We start from the raw sequence: 27,190 nt of genomic DNA, 5'->3' as shown, positions 1-27,190 counted from the left end.
AAAAGCAACTCATCGTCCATATTACAATTTAGAAAATATGACAGGAGAGAAAAAATATGCAGACAAATTTTGGGTTTTCATTGTCTTTTCCAGTGGCCTCATTGTATAAGAGATTCATATAATTAAAAATAGAAGTTTAGAGAAATAGTTTAATATTTACGGCATTTATACTAAGAACAGAAACTGCACTAGATCTTAGCCAAAATGCTGAGAAACAGTAACAATACTTACAGCATTTCATTCACTCCTTCCCACTGCCCTCAGGCTTGTCGGGTTTAATACTTGAGGAGGCCAATTTCAGTTAGGTCAATTGAAAGGAGGATTTCAGAGAAATAAAAGGGACAAAATAAGTCCCATTAACCAAGCAGAGTGTGACCTATTTGTTAAATACCATTTTGAGGTGTGAGACTATACAAACTACTGATTTTCAATCCTGACTACCCTAGAATTTTTTTCCTGTTGGTTTTTATGTCTAAAATATGATTTGCATTCAGTGAAGCACACTAATCTAAGAGTAAAGCTTGATGAATTGTGTAAGGATACCCACCTGTGCATACCATCAGATGAAGATTTGGTGTATTTGATTTTGTAACCTGAAACTATGTTTACACAGTGTTCAACTGGGACAAATGTGTCTGTCAAGGGCCATGTGGCCATTTGTTTATGATTTCCATAGGTTTCTCATGGGGTCTGTTGGGATTTTTTTATGTATAAAATCATATCATTTGCAGGGAGTGATAGTTTTGCTTTTTTCTTTCCTACCCGAATGCCTTTTATTTTTCTTATGGGATTACTATGCTACGATATTTAATACTATGCTGAATTTAAGTCGTGACAATGAGAATCTTTGTCTTCTAATCTTAGAGGGAAAACTTTCAATTTTCCACCATTGAGAGTGTGTAAGGCTAGATATGGGTTTGTCTTTTATGGCCTTTGTTATATTTAGGTACTTTCCTTCTAGTTCCATTCTATTTATAGATTTTAGAATAAATGAGCATTGGTTTTTGTCAAATGCTTTTCCTCATCCATTGAGATGACTATGTGGTTTCTGTTCTTCATTTAGTGACTTGATGTATTACACTGGTTGTTTCTTTGTTTTCATATTTTGAACCATACTCCCATCCCTGGAATAAATCACTCTTGGTCAAGGTGCTTGATCCTTTTACTGTACTGTGGACTTCAATTTGCTAAGATTTTGTTGAGAATTTTTGCATCTATGTTCATCAGAGACATTGGTCTATAATTTTCTCTCTTTGTCTCTCTTTGTAATATTCTTATCTAGTTTGGGATTTTGGGTAAAGTTGGCTTTGTAAAATAAGGTAGGAAGCTTTCTCTCCTCAATTTTTGGGAGGAATTTGTAAGGGATGGGTATATTTTTCCTGAGTGTTTGCCTGAATTTACCAGTGAAATTATATAGTTTTGGACTTTTGTTTCTTGAGAGGCTTTAGATTACTCTTGCAGTTACTTTCCTTGTGAGTGGTCTAGTCAGATTTTCTATTTCATCCTAAATTAGTTTTGGGAGGTTGCATGATTTTAAGCAATTATCCATTTTTTCTACATTATTCAATTTGTTGGTGTACAGATTATACTTTTATATTTTTATATATGTGACTACAAATGTGAGTTAGTTCCTCAAAGGAAAATCAAATGAGTATGTTCCACAGAATAATAATAGCTAACACTTAGTACCGTTTACTGTGTGAAAGTACAAAACTCATTTAGCTTGCCAAATATTATAGCCATTTGGTCAAGAAAGATTCTCCCAGGGAGTCTGCACTAAACTTCATAGTGTTTTAAGTTTTTCTGTTCTCTTTTCCCTTGTCTTACTAGTAGGAGTGTAGGATATCCTGCAGGCAGAAGTAGGAATCAGGGTTTGGAGGTGGGAGAGAGTTGTTTTTGAATATTTTCTCCAAAGTAACCATGAGTGGGCCTCCCCGGTGGCGCAGCAATTGAGCGCTGGGTTGCGAAGCTGCCTGCAGCCTCTGTAGCGCCGGTTCGATCCCCCGGCTGCTCCCCAGCCATTGGAGGAGGGTCCCACATGGCGCGCAGACCTCTCCTGCTGCCCACTGCTCCCCTCAGCAGTGTACTTTGGTCCTTCTGCCTGCTCTGCTCCCTGCTCTGGCTCAGGTGAATTCTCTCACCCTCCCGCGCTTCTGACTGTACCCAGTGCTTGTATAAATAAATCTTTAAAAAAAAAAAAAGTAACCATGTGTTCACACTTGTGTCCAAACCTCAAGTCTCATCCCTCCAACCTGGAAATTAACTTGCTGATTTTTATTTAGTTCTTTACTCATAAGCATCCATTTTCTGGAATTGGATGAGCTTCTTTAATATTTGTACTTTCATGTACATGTTCTTGAATTATCTTGCTGTGGATAGGTTAGTAGAACAACTGTCTCATGTTAAGGTTATACTCACAGTCCCATTTAGCTCCTAGAAACAAAACTCCTTGTCACCTTTTGTTATGGTCAGTTCTTTCCTGAAGGTCACCTCTTAGGAGGCTCAGGGTCCTTCTACTTCAACACTGGACTGCACCTGCCAGTATAGGATCTCTATCTTCTATTCTAAATGGTCAACATCTATCCTATTATCCACTCTCCACTTTTGAACTTAGGAACAACAGATTGTGAGATAGTTTTTTTTTTTAATTTTTTTTAAAGATTTATTTTTATTTATTTATACAAGCACTGGGTACAGTCAGAAGTGTGGGAGGGTGAGAGAATTCACCAGAGCCAGAGCGGGGAGCAGAGCAGGCAGACTGAAGTACACTGCTGAGGGGAGCAGCGAGCGGCAGGAAAGGTCTGCGTGCCATGTGGGACCCTCCTCCGGTGGCCAGGGAGCAGCCGGGGATTGAACTGGCGCTGCAGAGGCTGCGGGTAGCTTTGCAACCCAGCACTCAACTGCTGCACCACGGGGGAGGCCCTTGTGAAATAGTTTTATAAGCAATAGTAGAAATAGTTTCCTTCTTATTTCTGTTTACCAATTGTGGCTACAGTATGTTGGAAATTGTCTAAAACTAGACCAGTTTTACTAGCTTAATTAATAAATAGTGGGTTTGGGAGAAGAGACATGGTAATATTTTGGGAAACTGGTACATGTACTACAGACTTCCTTATATGCACTTGTTACCTGCCTGCTTTCATATCATAGTACTTTTGATAGACATAACTTATTCCAGTTGACTATACTACAATTATTATTACTGAGTTAATATTATAAATCTGTCTAGTTTTTCCCTACCTTAATAGTGGCAATCCTCTTTTTAAAAAATAAAACATTCATCTGGAACTTTCTGATAGTATCTTGCTTTCTGGCAGTATCAAAAATGTTTCTAGCCCATATTGCCTTTTCTTGTCTTTAAGATTGGTTCCAACATCTGACAAGGAGCTCTGGCTCCATTTAGTGGAAATTATCAAGATGGGTCAGAAGGGGAGTCAGTGCTGAACTCCAGATGTGACTGCGTTTGGGCTGCAGGAGGGAGAACGCTAAAGCAACAAAATATGTAGAGCATGGTTCGCCACCAGGACCAATGTCTGCCAGGGGCTATTTGGCAATGTCCAGGGACATTTTCATTTGTCCTGACTAGGGAAGAGGTTGCTACTGTCATCTAGTGGGTAGAAGCCAGGAATGCTGCTAAACATACTGCAAGACAGAGGACAGAGGACAGCCTCCACCACAAAGAATTATCTGATTCCAAATGTCAATAGTGTTAAAGGTGAGAAACCCTGCCACAGAACTCAGCTCATGCTGATGCTTCCAATTTATCTTCTGTGATTTGCTCCCTTTATTATGAAAATATTTGTTACAAATATAGGTAATTTTTGGCTCTTTTGTGCACTTACACAAACATAAACATGGTATATTTCTATCCCTATCAAATTTGACATTTTGTGTTATACATTATGACACTAAATTTTGTATTTGAATGACTATGTTGCCCAAAACTTCAAGCATTATCCCACATTTCATAAAAGAGCATTATTCTGCCATAGTGGACATATTTTAAGTTTTAGGGTGGTAATGTGATTTGCAAATAGCATACATGGGTAGAGACTTCAAGGGAAATTACGGTGTTTTTCTTTTTTTGTCTTCCTTCTCAACCCTTATGCAATATCTGGAATAAATATGCAATATCTGGAATAAATATGCAATATCTATGATCTACTGGTTGATAATCTCAGACAGAAGCACCAGTTGTCAGAAAAGAAAAACAATATCCAGCCTTCCCCAGAAAACTAAGGGAATCTTGAGGGCATACAACGCCTAGCATGACAAATATAACCATTACTATGGAACCAATTTTTCTGTTTTCTTGTGAACAGTGTTATTACCTCTTTTTTTATTAAGAAACAGCATACACATGAGAAAGTATATTTACCATAAATGTGCAATTTGAAGAATTTTAAAAAACAGATCACACCTGTGACTAGCACCTAGATTGAGACACTGAGCATGACAGGCAAGCAGAAATTCCCCGCACTCCCTTTCAGTCCTAGTCTATATGTATGTATGTCATGTCATAAAGATTTCCAAAATGACCTCCAACTTACAAACCCACCATTAATGTGAAAGAGTCCCATTTGCCTACATTATCACCAAAGACTGATATTTTCTCTCTTTTTCTTTTAGTCATACCAGTGTGTATAGTGAGAAAATATCCCTCTTTATTAAGAAATAGTATATACACAAGGTTGTCCACCTAAAACTAATATATTACATGTCAATTATATATCAATTTCTAAAAAAAGAAGAAAACTCTTCAACTGAAATATAACAGGTTTTAGTTTCTTAAGATATTTGCTATAATCATTGTTCACTTTTAATTTAATAAAAACTTCAAAATTAGTTGGTACTTTCATAAGAAAAGAGAAACAAAGCTCTTATTCTCTCCTGCTCACATTATAACCCAGCAGGAAAAGCACTGACCTCAGGCCAAAATCATAAAAACTCTCAATTAACTAGTAATTGTTGGCATGTTTCCATTTAAATATCTTACCTCATTATATCTGGTTGCTTTTCAAACCTTTAGGTCACTAAAGGCTGCTTTTGAGACAGATTATGCTTCCCCTAAAAGTCAGGGGAAATGTAAAAACTGAAATTAGTGATTAAGGATAGAAATTAATTAATACCATCATTTGGTTTAATTATTTAAAGACCAGTTTTTTCCCTCCAGCATATCTAAAAATGTATTATCACCCAGCTATCAAAATTATACTGAAATCTATCATTTTTCACTCAAGAATTTATATCTGTAACATAAAAAGGAAGCAATAGAATCTTGAGGGAAATCCAAACAAAAAATATATTCATTAAATTATGCACACACCAGATTTTACACACATACACCCCTGCATGCTTTAAAACACAGTCTCATCAGTGGGATTTTTGCTTCCACTAAGAAATTTTTTTTAAACATTCTTTTTTTGAGCATATATATATATATATAATATATATATCTCTTTTTTTCTCACCAGCATCCTTTATACCATCTTGACCCTTTCTCCCTTGACCCCCCTTAACTGTAGAACCCTCACTTTGTTTATTATTGTCTTCTAGTTTTGAAAGTATTTTGTTTTACTGAAGATCCACTGTTCCTGTTTTTCAATGTGCATTAAGTTGTTTACTTGAGATTTTTCCTCTTACAAGATATTACAGCTATCTTCCCTTTAAGGCCATGTTTGCTGCATCCCATAAATTCTGCTAATTTGTATCCTTGTTTTCATTAGTTCTCAAGGTATTTTTTGATTTCTGCTTTAATTTCCTCTTTAATTAAATACTTATTAAGCAGCATATTGCTTAGTTTCATGTATTTAAGGAATATTCTTCTGTAGTTTTTATGTGCATCATTCCTTCACTGTATTCAGGTTTCTACTCGGATGCCACTTTCTCTGAGAGGCCTTTATTCACCTTATGAAGAATCCAACCCTCCCAACAAGACAAGAAGTTGTACCATATGAAACTACTATTTCTGTAGGTCAAAGTGGTAGAGTATTGTCAGTTTCAATTGGTTCAATACATACACACACAGAACATTACTGTACATACCTGCTATTCTTTATGCATTTACAGGTTTGTTGAGTATTATTGGTTTATTGTTCATCTTCTCCCCTTGAGTATAACCACCTCAAAGGCAGGAGCCTGGGCTGTTCACCTCTAGACAGTGCCTGAAATAAAGAAGCACTCATAGATCACATGTTGTACACTTCTATCTTTTGTGGATAAATTAAGCTGATTAAACTGTGTTCTATGCAACCACATTGGCATTTTTAAATTTTATTTTATATATTTTTACATCATTTATCATTTTTGCACAATGTATGCATTTTCATCTTGGTTATATTCCCCACACAATTCCCACCCCCCTTATTTTGACCCTAATCCCTCCTCTTCTCCGCCCCCCGCCCCCGCCCTGTAGTGTGTCTCTGGTTTATAGTTGCTTGATTTTGATTTTTATTTTTTAAAAAATATTTTATTTTATATAATTTTTACATCATTTTTCATCTTTGCACAATGTGTGCATTTTCATTATCATTATATTCCCCATACAATTGCATCCCTCCCTACGTCCCCCCCAACCCCTGCCCCACGTAGTGTGTCTCTGGTTTATAGTTGCTTGTTGATTTTGATTTTTACTTTGTATTGATTAGTCTTTTTCCTGGTCTCTTATTTAGGTTTTCTAAATTCCTGCTATGAGTGAGACCATCTGGTATTTTTTTCTTTCTGGCTTATTTCGCTGAGCATGATCCCTTCCAGTGCCATCCATGTTGCTGCAAATTGCATGTGTTTATCTTTTTTGAATGCTGAGTAATAGTCCATGGTGTATATGTACCACATCTTCTTGATCCAGTCATCTATTTTTGGGCATTTGGGTTGTTTCCATAGCTTAGCTATTGTAAACAGTGCTGCTATAAACAAAGGGGTGCGGGCGCCCTTTAATTAAAGGGTTCACTCCTTATCAAGATCCATACTCTTACAGCCTCAACATTTCATTTTTGAGATCCTGCCAACCCTTTTCATCTGTTTTTCTCTTTCAGATTGGTGAAGGAATTAGACCTTACTTTGCACTGAACTTCTGAGAACTGTGTTCTGACATGTAGGTCAGAACCTCTCAGAATGACTTTTCTTGGGCATTTCCATCTGCAGGTGAAAGATACTCCCTGATTCCTAGCCCCCCTCCCCGTTTTCCTATACTTCTGTTTTAATAACTAACTTTTCCTGGAAAATCAGGAAAAGTTCTTTAAATTCTAGATTCTTTAAATTTAGAAAAGAAGTTTCTTTTGTTTCTTCCTCTTTCTTGTAAAATGAAATTATCAGCAAGATAGGTCCTAAAACATATGTTTTAGCTGGATTTCTAGTTGGCAGCCTAGAGTCCCACTATTGTTCTGAATTGAATGTGTCAATTCTGTGATCTTTTGAGGAATATATTAATCAGAACTCTATCTTAGGTTATGATATTTACTTATGTTGTGCCAGGTGCTTTCCAAGCCATTGAATAGTAGGTGGAATCTTTAGTCATAAAAATATGACAATGTTTAGGACTTTCCCCAAGTACCCAAAGATTATAATTTGAGTTTTCAATTATACTTGACTCAATGTGTGGTTTCAATATCAGTGTTAAAGAAAACAAATATTTAATGAGACTTATTAAAGATGGCAAGGCAGACTTTATTCTGTACCACTGCAATCAGTATAGGGAGGATGACAATGGAGCTTAACAATGGGGCAAAGAAATTGGACTCAACTCTGAATACAGCATGACAAATGGGAATGTACAGCCAAGGAGTAAGTTATCCCTGAAAAGGTAAAGAGGGGACAATGGGGCAACAGAGAGATAGCAACTTTAAGGATAGCTACTATCTGTAGGCTAGAAGAACACAGAAAGGAGGCTAAGGTTTCAGAATCCAGAAGCTCAAGTGGGGGCCCATCATAACTGGGACCCAGACTTCTGACTGATATTTTAAGGGAATGTAGAAAATGAGAGCTGCTGAGTTGAATAACCATTGCTGGGGTGAGGCTGACAGTACCAGGAAGCAAATAGGAAGAAGCAAGTGCCTTCTCCCTCCCCCCACCAGTAAGCCAACAGAGTCATGCCAAAGCAGAGGTGTGTTTTGCAGAATGCCAGCCGCAGCGTTACCCAGCAGATTATGGCAGCGTGGTTTTGAAACAGGAAGAATGACTTAATAACCAGTGTAGTGACCTTTCATTGATGACATAACCTCTCTAGGCCTCCATTGCTCTGCCTGTATAATGGGGAGAAATGCCTCCTTTCAAGATTATTGTAAGGATGAAATGAGTGATATACAGTTTGTTCAATAAGCACATTAACAAGAGCTGCAGATACGCCTGCTTCAGCCTCATTCCAGTAACCAGAAGATGACAAGGATAGGAAGAAAGAAAGATGGAAAGAGGAGGAAATAAGATGAGCAAAGAAGTGTGGGAGGGGAGAGTGGAAGGAAAGTGAGGGGTACTGTGGGCACGTGTAGCCACTTCTATGGGGAGCTTTAACACCACGTGAGGGAAGGGCCAATGCCCCGTAGACCATCCCTGGTCTCCCAGGGAAGACTTTCTCCATGCTGAACAAATTACATGCTCCAGGGACTTTTGATGACTCCTGGGAGTTGTTATGATTTCTGCAGAATCAAGGGAACCTAATAAGAGTAGCTGGAGGTATGTGATCATTTTTCAAAAAAGCGAAGGCTCAGTGGCCTGGCAAAGTGTGACAGCAGGAGGTCTTAATGAGTTAGACCACAAATTAATCCTGCCTTGTTTCTCCTTTAACTGTTTTTTTTTTCTTTCCCTGTGTCTTTGGCTGGCTCCAGCAGCTGTTTCAACTGTGTAATTAAGTCATTTCTAAGAGCACCGAGCAGCTGGTCAGTACTATATGTTCCAGTGATCATTGACTGGCAGGTTGAAGCTTAAATTAAAATTCTGAGCAGTTATCGAATTTATGCAGCCTGTCTTCATGGAAGCCAGCCACAGGAAATGTTACTGGTATCCAGGTTCCTATTTTCGCAACAAATTCAAGAAGGGATAAACTCTAAAGACTGTTTGATCCTTCTAACAATTTTTCTCAGGCTAGCTGTCAATGTAAAGAGTAGGTATGACTAAAATGAGTGCAAGAAATAGAAAGTGTTTCTGTTGAGAGTCTGCATAAGCTGGATGACCATCACCCCACCATGCTAGGTATAGCCCTCACCTTGAGACCTCATTTCCTTCCTTCAGAATAAATATAAATTCCCTATTGGCAAAAGGGTCACTTTTTGAAAGTGTAAATTAAAATATGCAAACTGTATAAACTTAGGAAATTCATTTTGCTGAAGGGAGAAATTTTAATTAAACGACTGCTTTGCAATAAGGAGTAATAAAACATTTTTCATTATGTTTGCCTTGGCACCAGCCACATTCACTGTAATGATATAATTTCTATTTTTCCTATTCAACGAATGACATTAGATTAATTTTCTCAACAGATTCATTTCCAAAAATGTTAATGAAGTCAAGCTAAGTATATATGGTAGATTATTAGGATTCCTGCTCAGAATCACCAATATCCCACAGTCTCAGATTCCACTTTCTGTTTGGGGATAAGAAAAGATTCACCAGAGAAACTAATCCTTCTTTTCTTACTAAATGGATGTGTTCCCTATACTAGGAAATCACTTATCAGATTTACAAGGAGAGACAGCATTCATCTCCTCCAATAAGTGTTGGCCAAGAGATCAGATTTTTTGTGATTTTCCATAATACATAATTGAACAAAAGTAATAGATTTAATGTATATGAATCAAAACTTGGGTATTTTAGAACAGATGGGTAGTAAACCAGTCTTTTCAGGAAGTGGGAGATAGTATTTTAAGTATTTATTAAAGGCAGAGATGGGAGAAAAATTTAATTTTTTGTAAATTCTTTTTTTTCCAATAGCCACCATCTTTTACATCAGATTTCTTATAAAATAAGAAGACCTCAGTTTGTTAGTCTGCCATTTCCAGTTCAGATAGACTGTGTTTACAAGATAGCTAGGGGAGCCAATACTAAGACCAAATTTTAAACATATAAACACACACAATCTCATGTATTTCTAGATATATAACACATTTGTATAAGTTGAGATTTTGGTTAAGTAGAAACAAATATGACCATAATTTGTTCTTGATTTTAAAAAGCAAAATAAAAAACAAACAGCCTAGTCAAGATGGAATAACAAGGACTGGAATTACAATTCCTGCCTAAAACAACAATAACAAAAACTAGTGGAAAAAAACATAACAATGGCTTTCAAAGTATGAACATTAGGAAATAAAGAACTGTAACTCTTGATATATTAGAAAAAAGGGGAGTCTTACAATTTGAGCCTTACAATTTGATGTTGAGTCAATGCAATCCTAAACAAAATCCTACAACTTTCTTTCAGTAGAAATTGAAAAGCTGATTCTAAAATTTGTATGAAAATGCAAAGGACTAGGAACAGTCAAAGCTACTTTGAAAAAGAGCAAAGTTGGAGGGCTTATATCATTATATATATTATTAATTTCAAGACTTAGTACAAAGGTATGGTAATAAGATAGTATGGTATTGCATAAAGATACACAGATCAATGGAACAGAATAGAGATTACAGAAATATAATTGTTTGGCCAGTTGACATTTAACAAAGATGCAAAGAAAATTCAATAGAGTATTTTTAACAAATGATGCTGAAACAATTGGCTATCCATTTGCAAAGAGAATAAAGTAAATAAAGTACAACATCAGTATACATCCATATCAGGAAAATTTAATCAAAGTGGATTATAGACCTTAAAGTAAAACCCAAAATTATAAAACCTTTAGAACACATTGGAGGAAGTCTTTGTGACCTTGAGTTAGGCAAATACACCTTAAATATGATACCAATAAATTGATCAATAAAAGAAAAATGTGATAAACTGAACTTTGTAAAAATTTAACTTCTGCTTCAAGACATTATTAAGACAATGAAGACAATATACAGAATGAGAAAAAAAATTTGAAAAATCACATGCCAGATATTCACATCCAAAATGTATAAAGAGCTTAGAAAACTCAATGAAAAACAACCCAATTTAAAAAATGGTCAAAAGATTTGAAAAGCTATTTCATTACAGAAGATAATAAGAATGGATATTAAGCATATGAAGAGACACTTAACATTATTACTCTTAAGGAAATGCAAATTAAAACCACAGTAAGATATTACTAAATATCCACTAGAGTGTATATGGAAAAAAATGACCATACCAAGTGTTAGCAATGATGTGGAGACACTAGAACTCTCATTCTGCTAATACATAAAATGTACAACCACTCTGGAAAACAGGTTAACTATTTCTCAAAAAATTAAGCATTTACATACCATGTAACCCAAATATTCCATTTCTAGGTATTTACCTAAAAGATATGTCCATTCCAAGGACTTGCACATCCACATTCATGCAGCTTTATCTTCAAATGGCAAAAATCCAAATTTCTACCATTAGGGGAATGAATACATTGTGGTATAACAATACAAAGAAGGACTAGTCCTCCATAATAAAAAGGAATGAGTTACTGATATGCATAATGATGGAGGTAAAATGGTTAAGTTGCATTCAGACTGTAGAGAAAGTATCTAAACCCTCTGAGATTTGCTTTTGCAGACACAGCATAGCCTGGAGACTCCGACTAATGTTGAACTGAGGTCCCAGGCCACTTGGAGCTGGGAGACACAAATGCAGAAGAGTGGAGCTACCCGGAGGCCAGGGGTCACTAACAAAAATCCAATTCCACTTATCTGAAGAAAAGGCTCTTTACACTTATGTATCAACTGTCCTGCAAATAGCTAATAAATATCAGCCAACCCCATTTTTCTTTGCTTCTCACCCACTTTTCAGCCAATAAAATATAATTCATTTTTTCGCACCCTGGTCCCCAAAACCTATATAACTCCATTCCCTTTCTTAACAGGCAGATTGGAATTTATCTTTTGTCTCCTTGTCCATCTATTTGCAAGAAAGCTGTTTTCTTTTCTCAAAACCCTAGTGTCATAATAATCTGGTCTATACATGTCAGGTGTGGACTCAGCAACAGTGACACAAATGAATCTCAAGTCTAGTGTGCTGAGCGAATAAAGCCAGTCAAACAAGGGTGCACACTTATGTTTCCATTTGTATAGAATTATATAAGGTGAAAAATGACAGTGACAGAAGATAGGTCAGTGATTGCCTGGGGATAGCAGTATGGGGGTAGAAAGTCGGGGGGCGGAAGGGGAGGGATGTCAATGGGGTCTGAGAAAACTAATGAGGATAATGGGCATGTTTATTATCTTGGCTGATGATGGGTTCACAATTTTATCCATGTTGAAACTCACCAATATTGCCTTCAATACATGTAGTCAGTCCATTGTATGTCAATTATATGTCAATAAAGTTGTTTTCTTTAAAGGCCTGTATTCAAACCATGGCTGTGAGGTCTTGAACAAGTTTCTTAAGGTCTGGTATGTGAGTTTGTTCAGGAGTCAAATGGACAGAATAATAAGCACCTCTCCTGGTGTTGTATCAGGTGAAACTGGTGACAGCCCTTAGAAAAACAACAGCTCTTAGAAAAACACTGCACCAGTGGCGCGGAGAACATCTTGTCCTCCCTGAAAAGATATCATTTTCCTATTAATCCCTCAGCCAGTGTTCTCTCTTTAGGTCATATCTTTATCTTTAGAAATCAAAAGACATGATTTTTGAAGCTCAGGAAGTTCGATCTCTTAAAATATCTTTATAAACAAAGTCAGAGGGAGAGAAAGAAGGCACAAGGGATTTAAAAGCAGCAGTCTAGCATCTGTGGCTTTGTTGAGCACTCAGGTAGAAACTGGGCTCGCCCTATCACCAGGGGGCACAGTGAATTCAAGCCATCTGGCTTATGTGTTATGCTCCCAACACACATATTCCCATAATAGAGAATTCTAAAAAGAAAATATTTTTTTTTTAAAAAAGAGATACTTTGATCTGACTTTGGAGTCAGACCTTGGATCAAACCCTGACTCATCACTCCCTGGGTCCATGACCCTAAACAGCTCATCCACCTTGCTAAGCCTCAGTTTCCCCACTTGTAGAAAGACTATCCCAAAGGATGGCAGTGAGGGAAAAACTTAATCATGAAAAGTCCTTGAACAACACAGGGAAGGTGCTCAAAGTTTCCCCAAGATAGCTTGCCAGAACTTGGTAACTTGGGTAGAACCCTCCTGACCCCAAGTCAATGCCCTTCCTACTAAGCTCTGTGCTAGCTCTCCTGGCTAGTGTGTGGCAGAGGGCAATTAGGTACAAGGTGCTTAAATATTCAGTCCTGTGATCATGTCACTGTGCAAGGTCATTTTTTATTTTTATTTATTTTTTTAAAGATTTATTTATTTATGCATACAAGAGCTGGGGCACAGGCCAGAAATGCCGGGGGTAAGAGGATTCACCAAAGACAGAGTGGGAAACAGAACAGGCAGACTGAAATACACTGCTGAGGGGAGCAGCAGGCGAGACAGCAGAGGTCCCATGTGGGGTGCTCTCTGGCTGGCTGGGGATCGAACTCATGCTGCAGAGGCTGCAAATTGCTTCATAGTGCAGTGCTTAACCCCTTGTGCCACCAGGGAGGCCCCCAAGGTCATTTTTTAAACCACCATGAATCAGAATGCATTAACCAGGGAAAATGGCACAGAGATGAAATCACACAGGAAGATAGACCAAGAAAAATCCTTTTGGATACCACCCCAATGCTATTAACTACCAGTTCAGTTTGCAGTGTCTCTCCAATAGTGCATTCTTTGCTTTTTCTCCTGAACCAGAACCCTTTCCAGAACTATTTACCGGGTAACCCTGTACTGATCCTGGCAGGATGCTGTGGGAGCAGCACTCTTGTTGTAATGGCCTGCAACCACAAGGTGGCACACTACTCTTCTTTCACAAGAGAAAAGTTGTGGAAGCTTGAAACCAGGCATATCTCAAATCAGGTAGAAATGCATTTATTTTAAAAAGATGCCACCTCACTCTTAAAATCCTAAGGGCAATCCAAAGAGCATGAACAGAGATATTTGCTAAGGCACAGGCACAAGAGATGATGGCTAACGGCAGACTAAGTGGAGAAAACCAGGAGGTTTGCTTGGAAGCTATAGGACTTGCTTTCTTGGGATTTCCTCCCTGTTGCTTGTATCCTTGTCAGAGCCCTAAATCCAAGACGGGCTATCCTAGGGGTCTCCGCCCCTGATTGAGAGTCTATGAGCCTTGACTCGACTTCAAAATTCCTGAATTCCTCTTCTGCTCCCTAAAGATGTGAGTCTATTCCTTACCTCTTTTGCCTCTTTTGAAGCAAAGATATGTTTTTACATTTTTCCCATGTTCTTTGCTGTTGCATACCCACTAAAGACATTATTCATTGCTGTCGTTATGCCAGTACAGAGATACCAGAGTTGATTTTGATCTCCATCCCCCTGCAGCTGCAGCTCATGTAGCCCTGTGTTCTTAGGGCACTGATCATCTTTTTGCATGTCCATCCTCCTTAGAAGGCAAGCAGTGTATGAAGAGCATAATATGGAACAAGAAGCATTTGTAATGCCTCCTCCATAGCTTATAAGTGTCATTTTCCAAGCCAGAGAATATTTTGATCGCCTCAAGTAACGGGAAGGCCTGTACTTATATCTGGTATTTTTATCCTATTAAATCTTGAGACAATGTGGTCTAGACAAAGAGAAAAATAATTGTCATAATTCCTGAGGGTGGTGAAAGTGGGTAAGGGTGATTGTCAAAGAAGAAGCAGGCGTGAGCTAGGCCTAGGTGGATAGAAGAGGGGTCTGGGGTGAGGAATAATTGTCTCCCCAAACACAATTGCCTGAGGGGTGAACACGAGCAACAGGAAAGCATCAGCAGCAACCTCAAGCAGTGCTGTTGTAGGAGAGTGAAGTGCGGGGAGTCACTGAAGAGATGGCTCAAGCAATTGGCACTTGGCAGACACAGAGGCCATCTGTGCCATGCTGAAAGGTGGTGGCTCTGGCTCTACGTGATGGACTGAACTCCTAAGAGTTGGTTGGAGATGGTTCATATTTTAAATAAATTACTCAGCCCAGATTTAGAAAGGACAGTTCTATATGTGGGGAAATCATTTAAGATGCTATTACAATAATTCAGGCAAGAGATGATGTGGCCTGAGACAGGGCAGTGGTGAAGGCCCACTTGAGAAAGCCCACTCAAGAGGACCCCATCATCCAACTGAGGTATCAAGGGGACTCCTAAGTTTCTAACTTAAAGGATTAAGAAAATAGCAGCATTAAGAAGAAGAGCTGATTCCATAAAGGGTGATAAAACTGGTTTTGTGCATGTTGCATCTGCAGTACTCAGACCATGGCCAGGTGGAGATGCCCACGAGGCAGGTCCATAGATGCAGCTGAAACCTGAGGCCTGAGCCTGGACTGCTGATGTTTATTTGGGAAGCAGTGACAGGTAGATGTGATTAAAACCAGGAGAGTGGATGAAATTGTGCCGGGATAGACTGCAGGAAGGAAAGCAATGGGTTGAGGCAGAATCTAATAGAATATCGACATTTAAGTGATAACTTGCAGAGAAATCCATAAAGGGGCCAGAAAAGGAATGAGAAAGAAGTACAAGTAGAAGCAGGAAAAGGTGTTGACATAGACACCAGTGATCAGAGAGCCTCAAGGAAGAGGGGTTCAGTGGTGTCAAATGTAGCAGAAGGCCCAGCAAGATAAAGCCTAGGACCTCCCCATAACAGCTGGAGGTTGCAGAAGTCAGATGGCAGTGGATGGGAGAGTGAGTAAAACTGAGAAAGTGGACACAGTCAGGCAGATTGCTTTCTGGATGGGCTGAATGAGGAAGGGAGGTAATGGCTGGTCATCTGTGGCCTAGGAAGAGGGCAGGTTTGAACTGGAGATGTGATAGAGGAAGCTTTTGTTGTGCTTTATTTGATTGTGGGCATGTTTAGCCAAGGAAAGCCTTTGACATGTTTATGGACTGAGAGGAAGAAACAAGTAGCAGATGATGAAGCAAAGGGCCAGGAGGAGATGAATGGACGGAGACTTGAGGGGGCCAGGGAACAAAGGCCTGAGTGATGAATGAGCTTGGAGGAGAATGTGTCAGGAGCAGGGAGTGGGTAGAGATAAGTTTGTAAGTGAGAGGGTGAGAAGCTGACCCTAAGCAGGAAGGCAGCAGGAGATGGGAGAGTCCCTAGACATTATCATCTGGTGTGGAGCAGTGGGGCTCTCACTAGGCTGACCTGGCTTCCCACACAATTCCACCACTGAGCTACATGACCTTGACACCCTACCTGGTCTAAGGACTCGGTCTCCTCAGTGATAAAGTTTGAACGTACTAGGACACCCCTCCATACTCAGCAAAGAACAGTGACAACAATCACTTGAACAAACGGGAGAGCTAAACTCATCAGATCAATTCTTGGTCCTAATAGCCTGATATTTTTTGGTTTCCATGTCTTTCCACTGCTTTCTATAAGTTCTAAATAACTTGAGGAACCACATGCTTTTTCTTTGTCTTCATAGCTTCCAGTTCAGCTAATTCATCCAACATATAGTTTCAGCCTCATGGAGGGCTCTCAATGAAAATCATTCAATGGCTGAATTAATGGACTGCAGCATTTCAGCCCTACAACAGCCAGGCTCCTGGCACTCATCACCACTGCCTTCCTGTACCCGCCTCCCAGAGCTCCAAGCTCTCTGAGCTTGCTTCTCTTGCACATGAACTAATATTTTACTGTGATCTCACCAGATGAAAGAATGGCACCCTGAACTGGGCTCTGTATCTCAGTTCTGGAAATGCAAACATTATTTTAGATTTCTTCATTCAGGTCAAATAAGCTATTTCTGTTGGTTATAAATCCCCAAGAATTAAGAAGAAAAGGGAGGGTGATAATTTTCTGGAGCAACTTGTTTAAATTACCTGTTTTCATGACCACTTGCATCCTAGGAGGGACTGAGCTGTAGCAAGTTTAACAGGTTCAGTGTCCAGATGCTGAGTCACACGCAGACACGGCAGACAAAGGGCCGCAGCGGCAGTGGGTGTAGGCAGCTGCTGGTGCTCAGTGGCTGCAGGTGCATCAGCCCGTGAGAGGCAGAGGGGGCCCAAAGCTAAAGAGGAAAGGCATGAGTAACGAAGTCACGCCGTACCTGTGCGTGGCTGCCAGTTAACTGTTGCCCCTTCCACCCTTAAAACGAAATGTATTGTGAAAAGACCCAACTTCTCCTTGTCCTCCATCCCTCTGCTCCCTCGGGTGAGATGCAGAAATGCAGCTAAAATGTCACATACCAGGTGTAGGGGCAGGACAGACACAGTGCAGGTTTCCTATGATCCAGCAGACCGGGTAAAGGAGGAGTCAGAGTCCTGGAGCCCTTGGTTGCTTTTGCAGGCTTTTTATTTAGATTTGCCAGGCACCCCCCAGGCAGGGGTGCTGGGGGGCTGGGAGGCTGACAGGCCTCCCAGCCCCCAGCAAGCCTTTACTCTTTCTGGGCTCTCCGGTGATCTCTGCTGCTCTCATGGTTCTGCTTCTGCTTCTCTACTTCTCTTCCGCTGGTGTCCCCATGACGCCACCCTTAAAAGCCCAGTCTTAGCCCAGGTGAATCCCATCTACCTACGCCCACACCCTACTCCAGGTGCCCGCCATCAGGCATGCATTCAGGACTGCAGGGTTCCGTCATCTCTCCTAATGGCGGGAGGGCAGAAAAGCCTGACACTTTTTACCTTACCCTACACCAGGAGAGGAAAGCCCACAAGATGGATAAGCAATTGAGGCAAAATAAGGAATTTGGAAATATTCATCCTCTTCATATCACGTCGGTATTGGTAATAGGGTCTCTGCAAGCAAGTCAAGTCTGCAAGGGTAGAATTTACCCCAGCATCACACACACACACAAAACACCCTGGGTCTTTCCTCCCAAACCCTGGCTCTGACCACGAGGGGTCAGGCTACAGCTAGGAACAGGCAGCTTCCGCCCAAAAAAAAAAAAAACAACAAAACAAAACAAAAAAAAAAAAACGGCGCTGGGCGCTGGTGCTGGCTCCCTCAGTCCCTTCCCCAAACTCAGCCAGGTGCATCCAGCACGGTCTGTGGCACTCCATTCGCATTTGCTAGAGAAGCTGCCTGGAATTGGGTTAGATCCCAAGTGAATCACTGAATCATTCCCTTATTTTCATTTGAGAAACACTCACCTAAGAATCGTGTGTGTGTGTGTGTGTGTGTGTGTGTATGAGAGAGAGAGAGAGAGAGAGAGAGAGAGAGAGAGAGAGAGTTTATTAAAAATAAGACTCTGGATCCTGCTTGTGAAGGCTGATTTGGGGGAGGAGGGTTGGGCACAAGAATCTGCATTTTGTGCAAACTCTTTGAGAGGTTCAGATGCAGAGGATACAGGGTCCCGCGTTGCCTTTGCTTTAAGCAGTTCAAATCCCTAAAAAGCACTTTGGCTTTGTGCCATGTCTGGTACTCAAGAAGGTAGATGGTCAGACCCACCTGCCTTAGCGCCTGGGGGCTGAGGGCCATCAGTCTCTGGTCTCTGGCACAGCTACTCCTGGTCACATTAAATAAACACTCCGGGTGAGATGGGGCAGAGGATGATGGACAACTCCCTCTCTCTATCTCTCACAGGCTGAGCGCCTTCTAATCATTTTTGGGCACTGATTTCCTTATTTTATCCTCTTTGATGTGCCTCCCTCCTCCTCGCTCAGAAAAGGCACTTGGATTCAGAGGCAATTGAGCTCTCTGCTCAGGGTAATCTTTATTTGTTGTCCTTCATTGGTGCTTAGACACAAAATCTACTACATAGCACGCTCTGATGTATTAACAGTTTTGAGGGGGAGTGAAGATGACACAAACAATGCTCATCCATCATAAGAAACAGCCCAGTTCCAGCATCAATAAAAAATGTGTTTTAGAATTGAGGAAATTTTCTTCTCTTCTTCTCATCATCTAATGTTACACTCCTCATTCAATGTCAATTCTTCCTGGCCTGCTGGGCCAGGAAAATGTCCTATTTCTATGGAAGGATTAAGCAAGATCCATAAGGTCGCCACCCTTGCAGGCTGTGCTGTGGTGTAGGAAGCAGGTAACCAGAGTAGTGGATCAGGAAGGCAGAGGTTGTGGACAGTGCAATGAAAGTAATAAGTAGGGTTATGTGGTAGAAAGGGAATGGAGAGGCCAGTGTCAGAAAGGGTGTTTGGGAAACTTTTCTGCAGAGGGGCCATTTTGCTGAGGTTGGAATGAAGAGAAAGACCAGAAGAGTATTTCAGGTAGGAAGTTCCTGTGGTTTCTGCCTGACAGCTTGGCTCATGGTCGTGAATTTCACTTATTGCCTCCCTAACTTTCATCCAGCACCTTTTCTATGCCAGGTGCTGCTAGTTCCTCAGGGTATAGTTTCTGCCTGGTGACACTCTTTTTAAATATATTTTATTATTTTTATATTTATTTTGGTGCATTTTAAAAGATAATGCTCTGCTGACCCTCAGTTTCTAAGTTTACCATGTATCTCCTTCATCATAGAAAATCTATTTTAAATTTGGGATTAGGATGGCCTTGATGGGGAGGCGTCGTGACTACAAACACCCAATGGGAACATCATCTGAGGAGTTTCCAGATGAAGTTGCTCGGGAAAAAAATATCCTGCCACCACCTCTGCCCATTTGGGGGAAAGAAGTTTCCCTTCCCTCGGTAGCATTTCTGGGTGAGAGGAAGAAAAGGGTTCCAGAAACAGAGCTCCTATCTCCTGTAATTCAATCAGCTCCAATCCAGGCACCATCCCCTGGCGTTGAGGCGAAGTGCAGGGACCTGGCCACTGCTTGGCACCCCCACCTCAAGCTCCCTGAGGCTGTTGAGTGGGAAAGATTCTTGTCATGGAAGCTCTCAGTACCTTCTGGACGTTCTCATTGGAGATGTGACGTGAATAAAACCGACAACCTAAAGGAGAGTATAGGTCCTACCCATCCCAGGAAGTGGTGGCTTCTCCAAAAGCAGGGACTCTTAATGACAGAGGTTGTCAAACCCCAGGTTTCAGAAAGTTCTTCTGCACCTGTGTTTCTAATAAAGAAGGTAGAGAAACAGCTCTAATAGAGGGAGGACTGCCTTGAGGTTATGGGGACAGAGGCTTGGAACTGGTATGTGGACTTTCAGAGGCAGCTTGAGGGATAAACTGCTGCACCAGCATCCTGGGCCTGCCCCACTAGAGGTTCTCATCAGGGGGTGTGGTGTAAGCCCCGGAAATGACTCCAACTCTAAATGAAAACATCCTAAAAATCCTTCAGGTTTGTGAACCCTTCAATTAGTGGAGAGACTGGTCAACAATGTCCTAGTTAGCCCTCCCCCACCCCCATCCTGGCATCCTCTGTGTCTACATCCCCTCCACCCAATACTAGGCCTCAGGTCCCCTCTCCTGCCCCACTTTTTGTCAGGAGCCCCCAGAGGCTCATGGCTGAAACCTGAGTCACCCGAGTCCCATGCCAGGTGGAGCAATTGACTTGGGCCCTTTCATTAAAGGCTTTGGGTTACCAGGCACCCATCTGCTGGGTGTCTCACCAAGGAAACCAGAGCCAGATCGCTTTCACTGGGCATCGCCCACACGCTTCCCAGTGTGCAGGGAGGCAAAGAAAGGCACCTCACCTTCTGGTGCTTTTGCTACAACAGCTCCCAGGGCTCCCCGAGGCCCCTTTCATTACTAGCCCACCTCCTACACACTCTTAGCAAGAGCCCAGGTCCTAAGGCACAAGAGCCTCCCTTTTCTATTCCACCTCCTGGACGGTGACCCGTGCTCTGTTCAGTCTGGCAAATATAACAGTTCCCTCCTCAAAACAGAGCTTGACCACCCCCACCTCTATCCCCTACATACTTGCTTCCATTTGTTGGTCCTTTTCTCTTTGTGATCTCTGGCAACCCAGGGTTCTATGTTAGTAATGGAGACAGGTTTATCTTATTAAAAAGTGGTTTCCTAAAGTGACACAGATACAACATTTAAGAAGCAAATGCACTGCACACTCTAACAAAAAATCAGTTTCCTTTTCTTTCCTTCTCCAGACACCAATACTTTTCAATAAAGTACTTCCCTTCTTATTTCTTAGTCATATTATTATACATGTATATGGTTCTTCAGCATGGTACATTATCTATAACTTCTTCTATGGGAGATAAGAACAGCATTTTTTTACACATTCGCTCTGTCACCGCCCCACATAGAGATGCCATCCCCTCCTAATAGCTAGCTGTACTTTGAGTTACATCTATATTAGAATAATGTTTCCATTTTTATTGCACAAATGCTGCAGTTGTTGCGCCCTGTAATATACTGTGATTGCTTTTCTTCAACATTTTGTTCTCAGAGTTAACTTTCTCTTTTTTATGTGCTCAGTTATTCTATGTATTATTTAACCTCCCACATTTCACAGAACTATAGATTCTTTTCAAGTGTTGTAAAATTCATACTGCAGGCTTTTATTTTATTCAGCTATCAGCTAAAGACCTGAGGACAGCCTTCTGCAGATCTCCAGGTATCCTTTCTCAGTATCTCGCTTTCCTCCCCCTCCTTTCCACTCTGTCCAGCTCTCTCATATTCTACTCCATGAACTCGAGTTCTGTGGTCTCCCCATTCAAGGAGACCATTAGGAGCTGTTTGGGTTCCTCCCCATTCATTGCGGCCTGGAAACTCCAGGCAGCAAGCTTACCTGGGATGTGAATCAGAGGACACAAGAGGCACCCCTTATAGAATCTCAAGGCAGAAACTGGCTTGGAGATGTTTTATTTTGGCCTGGCTTGCTTAAAGCGCTTTCCCTCCTCTTACATAGAGTTGGCCATGGACATACTCTGAGAAGTAAAACTGAAGATTGAACTATTGGTCTTTTGCATGGGTACTAGCAACTCCATCTAGTTGGGTAAATTTCACTTATCTACCTTTCTACTTTGGGCTTCTTTGGTAAGTGGCTACTCGAGCACTGAAAACAATCTCTAATAATATTGCTGGGATAAATAGGTCTTTGTGAGTTAGTTAGAGAAGCTGAGTGAGTTAGAGGGCGGGAGGTATTCTAAATATCAAACAACGAATTTAGAAGCAAACTTGGAACATCATTCTTTCCTAAGTTGGGAACTGTCTGGTGTTATGAAATCCATCTCTTGCCATAATGGCAGTAATAAACTGAGGAGACCTTAACAGACTACAGTTGACACCAGATGGGTAAACACCCATCCTAAATAATGAGTTGGTTAATTACAGACCTTCAACAAATCTCTTGAAAGCATGTAACTCCATTACTTACAATGGTTCAGAGCAAGTAAGCAGGATTTTCCAGAGGTGAGAATCACCCATTAACTCAAAATACATGTCTAAGAATCAAAGGGTTGGGTGGAATTTAGCTGACAATTTCCATTATACTTTTAAATAAGGATCAACTTGTATAAAGAAAGAATCAGAAAAATGACAAGGCAAGTAACAGGGACTGGGAAATTTTTTATTTTATTGTATTCACAAACCTCCATCCTCATACTTAGTCAGATAGTCATATATATGTAGCACCTACGTCTCTAGAATATGGGTGTATTTAGACATTCTGAAATGGTGTGTTCAGTGCCTTTTTGAACATTGGTCTTCTCTCTGACCACTTTATTGAACAAAAGAAAATGTCATTTCATAAAATGCAAGAACCTGGCCACTGTGGAGACCCAATCCATCCCAAGTGTGAGTCATGTTAGGTCAAGAGCAGACGATCTGGCTGGTGGATATTGTTCAGGCTTCCCTAGACCAATGGAGGAAATCCTGATGCACATTAGCACCACTTGCAGAGACCCACCCCCAACCAAAGTTTGGGCTCCAGGCATCTGCTAAATGTTAAATGATCCTCTCTTAAGAGACCATTCTCTTATGCCGCCAGGATTGAGAACCAATGCTATAGAGCTGTAAAGCCCTAGTTAACTCTTCAGTCTTCCTAAGGATATTGCCAAGTATGGAAAACTTGCCTATTTTCTCCAGTATCTGGTTTAGAGGGTGCCGACTGTGCAAGCACATGTTTGACAGTCCTGTTATTCTGCTTCCTACATAGCTTGCAATCTTTCCCTTTTTCTCCCTATGCCACATTGTGAGTTCAGATCATCTTTCTCTCTTGTCTTGCTGTCTCCTCCCTACTAACTCTCTCCCATGATTTCTCTCAAACCCCAAATACCTCTCTTCCCTCTTATAATCCCCTTAAGTGGCTCCCAGTTGTCCATAAAAACACCCATGCAGGCCCCCAAGGCCTTTCAAGACCAGGCTAGAGTCATCACTCAAGACCAAAGCTACCTGTTGGCCCTCAAGTGAGCATTGTTGTCTCTGACATCTAAGTCTTTGCCTGGACTGCTTGTATTTAATCACATCCAATTCAAGGATATTCCTCAGAGTAAAACCTCTATATCCCACCTCCCACCCCATTTTCTTCACTGTTTCTGTGCCAAAGCAATTCCTGGATAAGCCTTATGTATGTCTGGCACATGGTGGGTGCTCCAAAAAAGTGTGTGAACCAACAAACTTCATTTATCACACTACCAAAATTGTAAGGCTGTTTTCCCTATTAGATTCTGAGCTTCCTCTAAGGGCAGTGGGTAACATGGTATATGTAGCAGAAAAAGCAAATCTTTGGAGATAAATCTCGGTTTAAAAGTCTGCTCTATCATTTACTAGCTATAGCATGCTGGGCAAGTTAAGCAGTTTCCTCAGCTATAAGAAGAGGGTGGTAAGTCCTTATAGGGCTGTGAGGACCAAACATGATGGTGTAATGCCAGACACTTCATGGTGACCAAACATTTTCTTTCCTGATTCCAATTCACTTAAATTTACCAAGTACTCTGCAAAATTCATGAGCAACACTGACCAGAAAGTTTTTGTTTTAGATAGTATACTTCCAAATGGCTGAATTCTATAAAAGTTAAAAGTTTGTTAGAAGATCTAAACATGCTTCTCCCCCATCCTAGTCCTCAGGAGCATTCTTTAATGATTCCTGCTTAATAATAAAGAAGACACTTTAAAGACAAATAAAAGGTAACTTTATTGATTGCTAATCTCACCATGAAATACCTATAAGAAATAATTACAAAATAATGCATTTTTTTTACACAATTTTGGTATCATCCTGATATGATGATCCTTTCACAGAAAGGATTATTTACAGTTTATGTAGATATAAAGCTCATCATTGCAAATACAAATGTAGATGTGTAGAGGCAATATACACCAAATTGGTATACTGACTAGCAATGGATATTAACAAATGCAGAATAAATAACAGCTTTATACTTTTCTTTTCCTTCTTTATTTTTTAAAACAATTTCCAAATACAAAAAGATATTCAAAATGGATTTTCATATACATATATATAATTCTGCTGCAAACACTGGATCAAAAAGCAAAAACGTTTCTTAGCATGTTTTATTTTTGAAAACCCACAAGACTTCATAAATCCAATTAGAAAGAAGGTGTGCAAAGCCACCAACAACACTGGCAAAGCCCTGAAGACCTGATTCTGGTTGAAGTAGAGAGAAAATAAAGTATAAAGAGCTACCCACTTAATGAATTATTATTTTCTGATGTTTGCAAGAAACACTAAGAGCTAAGGAAATGCACCACATCAGGATCTGAGCTCTTTAAAGCCAAACTTTATGAGCATTTGTTACTTAAGCATGTATAAGAAATGGTGAGTTATTTAATGACTTATAAATAAGAGTCATTAAATGATCCTTTCATTCTTTTATATAGATATCGATATACTTTTATACATTCTGATATCTGAAACTTTGGTTCTTTGAAAACATTTGATAAAGCAAAATGATTTCATGACTATAAAACTCTATAAACTTTTTTCCTTTTAAAGTGTCAGGTTAAACTAATTTGACCAGGCTTGTGGTGTAAACACTGCCCTGTCACATCCGCATGGGGACACACAAGGGGGAGCTTTTCCACGCTCCACGTGTTTATAATACTGACTCCCACCCACGGGTAACACTGCACGCTCTGCTGTACCCTAAATCTATTTCTTTGTTACCTGAAAACTTAATTTTGTATAAAAATATGACTGCATCTTTAGAAAATAATAATTTTTTAATAAAACCTGGTACATAGAAAAAATGGTATATCAAAATATGGTAAACAAATGTTGTAAAATAGGAAATCATTATAAACATCTCATAGAAAGACATTGTGCTAAAATTCTCTCCTGAATTGCGAGCAACACCATAACTCTACATCTAGAGATTAGTAAGTTCAATTCTCCTGACTTGTTTTCATTGTTTTTTTTTTTACAGCAACGACGGTAACCATCTTAAAAATGGCCCATTCTTGAACACTAACAATTTCTGTATATATTTTTAACTTCAAAATGAATAAAAAGACTGCCCTCTGGATCAGCTGTTTCCAACCCTGTTGCATATTAGCCACATCTGGAGAAATTTTCAAGGAAAGGCAATTCCACCTGGGTCTTACTACAGGCGACTGATTGAAATGATCTGGGCTGGGACCCAGACATTGACATATTTTTAAAAGCTCCCCAAATAATCCCATATGCAACCAGGATTGAGAACTATGACAAAAGACAAATGAGAAAACATTCTTAAGTTTACATAAATCAAATGATTGTCTGCAGGTATCACTCTCAATGATGCATCCTCCACATTAAATAAGACAGACAGCGTATACAAGTCACGGGGCCAAAACGAAGACTTAGTAAGCTTTTGACACATATAAATACGCACAGTCTTGTGTATTTATATATGTCTTACATATATGTATAGTTGGGATACTTCAGGCAAGCAGAAACCAGTACTACCATAGTTTGTTCTTGATTAAGGAAAAAAAAAAAAACATCACTGAGCACAAACACTATTTTATAAGCTCTACAAAATTCTTTATGATGTGAACACAATGGATCCGTTACTTGGGTGAGGAGCTGAGCTGAGTGCTGGGGTGTTCTGGATGAGCAGGAGGGCATGGCACTGAGCGGGCGCAAGGGAGCTATAGGCAACGCAGCATGCAGCCTTCTGGTTATTGCTGAATCCTCATCTTCGTGACCCCGGGCTGCACTCCTGTTATGTATATGTCTTTGGCTTGCTAGAACCCCATGATTCTGAGAACTTCTTTAGTGTTTGCTTTAGGATGGCCCCAGTGAGGCGGCAATGGCTATATATACTAGGCAAAGAAGAGATTCTTTTCTCTCTCCTCCCTCAAACCACGAGAATTTCATGAGGGAGTGATAACAAAAAATTTACAAGCAAATGAATAAACCTAACAACATTGTCGACATGATACAAAATGTGATGCTATGTGTAACTGAACTTAAAAAAAAAATGATGAAGAAACATACAACAGTTCAAAATTCTGAAGGCTTGGTAATGAGTAAAGCGCTTTCCTTGCAAAGGATCAATGAACTTCTGGGCACTTGTCTGGCTGTACATTCTCTGTAGTTCTTTTATCTCTGTGTAATACTTAAAGTGCAACTGTCCCAAGGCTTTTTTTTTCCATCGCAAGTATTAAGAAGAAAGAGCTATGTTTGGGGTGAAGGAAATATGGCACAAGTAGTAAGAGAAACCCATGGCTTTCACAGCCTCCAGCAGACAGCAGCCTGCCCGCAGAGCTGCACGCAGACATGCTTTATACAACAAACTCCGGGACTTCATCATGAGTAAGATCCAGAGAAAAGTATTTGCTGGTTCTTTTGACTGGAAAAGCATCTTGGATGTTGACACATTGCTGAGCCAAACAGCTATTGCAGTAGAGGCCTTCTTCATCCAGTTCATGGCCACATCCAAACGTGTAGCTCTGAGCAGTGTCTTGACACAGACCTGCAATGCGCAGGAAGTCTTTCTGGTAAAGTCTGATGTCATCCAGGCTCAAGCTATGTCGATCGGTGGAGGTCTTTGGTTTTCGACATATAGTCTGTGAAGTAAGGGAAGGCTGAAACAACTTTAAGAGTAAAGAGGAAAGGGACAAACTAACACTCTGCCCTGCAGAGAGCATGACTGCAAAATCAGAAGAGGTTAAGGAATGCTTATATGATAATGGTTTTGGAGCTGTGGTTTCTGGGGGGCTATGTTATTACTAACACTAACATCACCAGTGTAGGGTAAATGGAAGTCATCAGGCTTTTCATACCCTCCTGCCATTAGCATCAATGATGGACCTGTGGTCTTGCAGGCGTGCCTGATGG

At 40.3% G+C, this 27,190-nt stretch overlaps 1 protein-coding gene across 10 annotated transcripts in view; it reads right to left on the bottom strand.

The window, feature by feature from the left end:
* Positions 1 to 241: 241 nt before the first annotated feature.
* The window catches only part of FRMD6 (FERM domain containing 6), a 136,465-nt gene continuing 109,516 nt past the window's right edge, over positions 242 to 27,190 (bottom strand). For 5 of the 10 annotated variants that reach the window (XM_054690358.1, XM_054690359.1, XM_054690356.1 and 2 more), the window contains one exon: positions 24,013 to 26,946. In XM_054690358.1, coding sequence (XP_054546333.1) covers positions 26,635 to 26,946 — 312 coding nt within the window. In that variant the 3' untranslated portion in view covers positions 24,013 to 26,634. Of the gene's footprint in view, positions 282 to 4,996; positions 5,068 to 6,045; positions 6,165 to 16,936; positions 17,125 to 24,012; positions 26,947 to 27,190 lie in introns of those variants that run through there. The other 5 variants (XM_037503331.2, XM_037503333.2, XR_008549987.1 and 2 more) reach the window with 4 other exon arrangements.

This window comes from Talpa occidentalis, unplaced genomic scaffold, assembly GCF_014898055.3.
Source record: "Talpa occidentalis isolate TD23 unplaced genomic scaffold, MPIMG_talOcc4v2.1 talOcc4.11, whole genome shotgun sequence".
Classification (NCBI taxonomy): domain Eukaryota; kingdom Metazoa; phylum Chordata; class Mammalia; order Eulipotyphla; family Talpidae; genus Talpa; species Talpa occidentalis.
The sequence above is the reverse complement of the archived record's forward strand: the minus strand, read 5'-3'. Positions and strand labels throughout refer to the sequence as shown.